Source organism: Sinocyclocheilus rhinocerous, unplaced genomic scaffold (assembly GCF_001515625.1).
Source record: "Sinocyclocheilus rhinocerous isolate Xijiao unplaced genomic scaffold, SAMN03320098_v1.1 scaffold4595, whole genome shotgun sequence".
Taxonomy (NCBI): domain Eukaryota; kingdom Metazoa; phylum Chordata; class Actinopteri; order Cypriniformes; family Cyprinidae; genus Sinocyclocheilus; species Sinocyclocheilus rhinocerous.
In genome coordinates, this window is record NW_015662122.1 from 28126 (window position 1) to 30391 (window position 2266).

Below are 2266 nucleotides of genomic sequence, written 5' to 3' on the forward strand. Positions count from 1 at the left end.
CATAGACAGCAACACAACTGAAATGTTTCCAAGTCCAGAAACGTAGCAAGGAGATCTGTAAAATAATCCATGTGACATCAGGGGTTCAACCGTAATTATACGAAGCTACGAGAATAATTTTTGTGCACAAAAGAAAAAAACCCCGACTTTATTCACGCTTGATTTCGTCACGCCGGATCTGTTTCCTTCGTTGTTGTGATTTGATCTGAATGAAAACAGCGTATCCGCGTGACGCAGCTGACACAGAACAGCATACGTTTGGATACTCTCCAAAATGGTGCCAGGGTGACGCGGAGGAGACGAATTGTTGAATAAAGTTGTAATTTTTTTTCTTTTGCACACACAAATTATTCTCGTAGCTTCGTAAAATTGCAGTTGAACCACTGATGTCACATGGATTATTTTACAGATCCCCTTGCTACGTTTCTGGACTTGGGAACATTTCAGTTGCGTTGCTGTCTATGCAGGGTCAGACAGCTCTCAGATTCCATCAATCATTTTTGGGTGAACTATCGCTTTAACAGTGCGCTGACTACTGAACTAGAAAGCTGATTGAGATGCATTCAGAGATTTAGTTTATATTTTACTTTCTACTAATTGTTGTCATTCTAAACATACTATTATAAAGATGGCGTTTATTAAAGAGGAGAGTGAAGACATGAAGATTGAAGAAACATTCAGAGACAAACAGGAAGATACTGAGGAACAAACAGGTTGGTTTTCATTCTCAAAGCTGAACTTGCTTATTTGATTCTTACTAAAATGTCCAGTTCTATAGAAGTGAATTATATTTTTAAAGAATGTGTGTCCTAACAGGGTTTTCCCTGGGTCAAAAAGGGTCTTTGGTGGTGGTGGAACATAATTATGCACATCCTACCCATGTGAACTGCGAGCCAGTACTGATAAATCTAAAATAAATGCAAAGAAACCATTTGTAATATTAAATGTCCACTGCTGTGATTGAGTAACATCTTTGCCTATTAGATAAGTATTACATGTGGACCTCTTTTGAAAATTAATATGCTTTTACTATTACAGTTGTCAAGATCATGAATATTGTTGACGAAGCATCAAATTTATATCTACTCCCACTGAGTTTATATCTCACAATTCTGACTTAATTTCTCTGAATTGCGAATTTGTATCACAATTGTGAGAAAAAGTAAATTGCGAGATGTAAACTCGCAATCGTGAGGAAAAAAAGTCACAATTACCTTTTTTTTTATTTTTTATTCAGTGGCAGAAACGGGCTTCCATAGTTTCTGTCACAGTATGAATGGGTAGCGAAGACACAAGTGCAATAAATGGATTTATTAAACCAAAAATATAAATTAACAAAAACGGCAACAAAAACCACCCTGAAGGGGAAAACCAGAATGATAAATATAAATGGAAAAATACCAGGAACAGGGTAACGGGCAGGCATACAAACAGAGTGAGACACATCAGCCCAGGACAGCAAACAAAGGGAGCATAAGTAGGGAACCGAATTACAAATGAATAAGGGAAACACGGCTGGAAGCAAATGAATCAATGAACAGGTAACGAGAGGGGCGGGGTAACAGGATAGACATGAGCACATGGCACGAATAACAAAACAAACCCCATGTGCTTGCAAGAAAGACTGACAGTGACATAAGACACGAGCGCCCGGTGAGTGAATGAACACTTCAACCGTGCGCTCACACTGAAGGACATTGAACGCGAGTGTCCGAACCCCGGCACGCAAACTGAATCCGAACTTGAATCCAGTGCCAAGACCCGAACACCACACTCCACACCAACAACAAGTCACAAAGGCGAGAGGGAACCCCGCGAACCCCGCGCTCACAAATCAGAACCCATAGGGAAGAGCGCATAGCTTGAGTGAGCACGAAACCGCGCCCCCTCACACAAACAGGACACAGGGACTGTCAGAGCCCTGTCACCAAATTACCAAATAATCCAGATCGCTGTGACAGTACCCCTCCCCAAAAGGGACGCCTATGAGGGACACCGAACACCAGAAAACACATACAAACAACAAGCAGACTGGAGAGGAAAAGAAAACACAATGCAAACAGATGAAATACAAAACCTTTACACAGTGCAGCATAGGTAGGGGAGGGAGGGGGGAACGAGTCAAGAGACAGATCTGGGGAAACAGGCCAGGGCGGGAAGGGTGGGTTGAGCCAGGGAGGGTCGGGAGGCCCAGGAATCTTGGCAGATGACCAGGGGGGAGCGGGAGGGTTGCACCAGGGAAGCTCCCGCCTATATTGACCCCCGC

General features: G+C 42.7%; 1 protein-coding gene across 1 annotated transcript in view; it reads left to right on the forward strand.

The window, feature by feature from the left end:
* Positions 1-628: 628 nt before the first annotated feature.
* The window catches only part of LOC107727460 (gastrula zinc finger protein XlCGF8.2DB-like), a 4590-nt gene continuing 2952 nt past the window's right edge, over positions 629-2266 (forward strand). Inside the window, exon 1 of the mRNA XM_016537335.1 lies at positions 629-713. Within this exon, the coding sequence (XP_016392821.1) occupies positions 629-713 (85 nt within the window). The remainder of the gene's footprint in view (positions 714-2266) is intronic.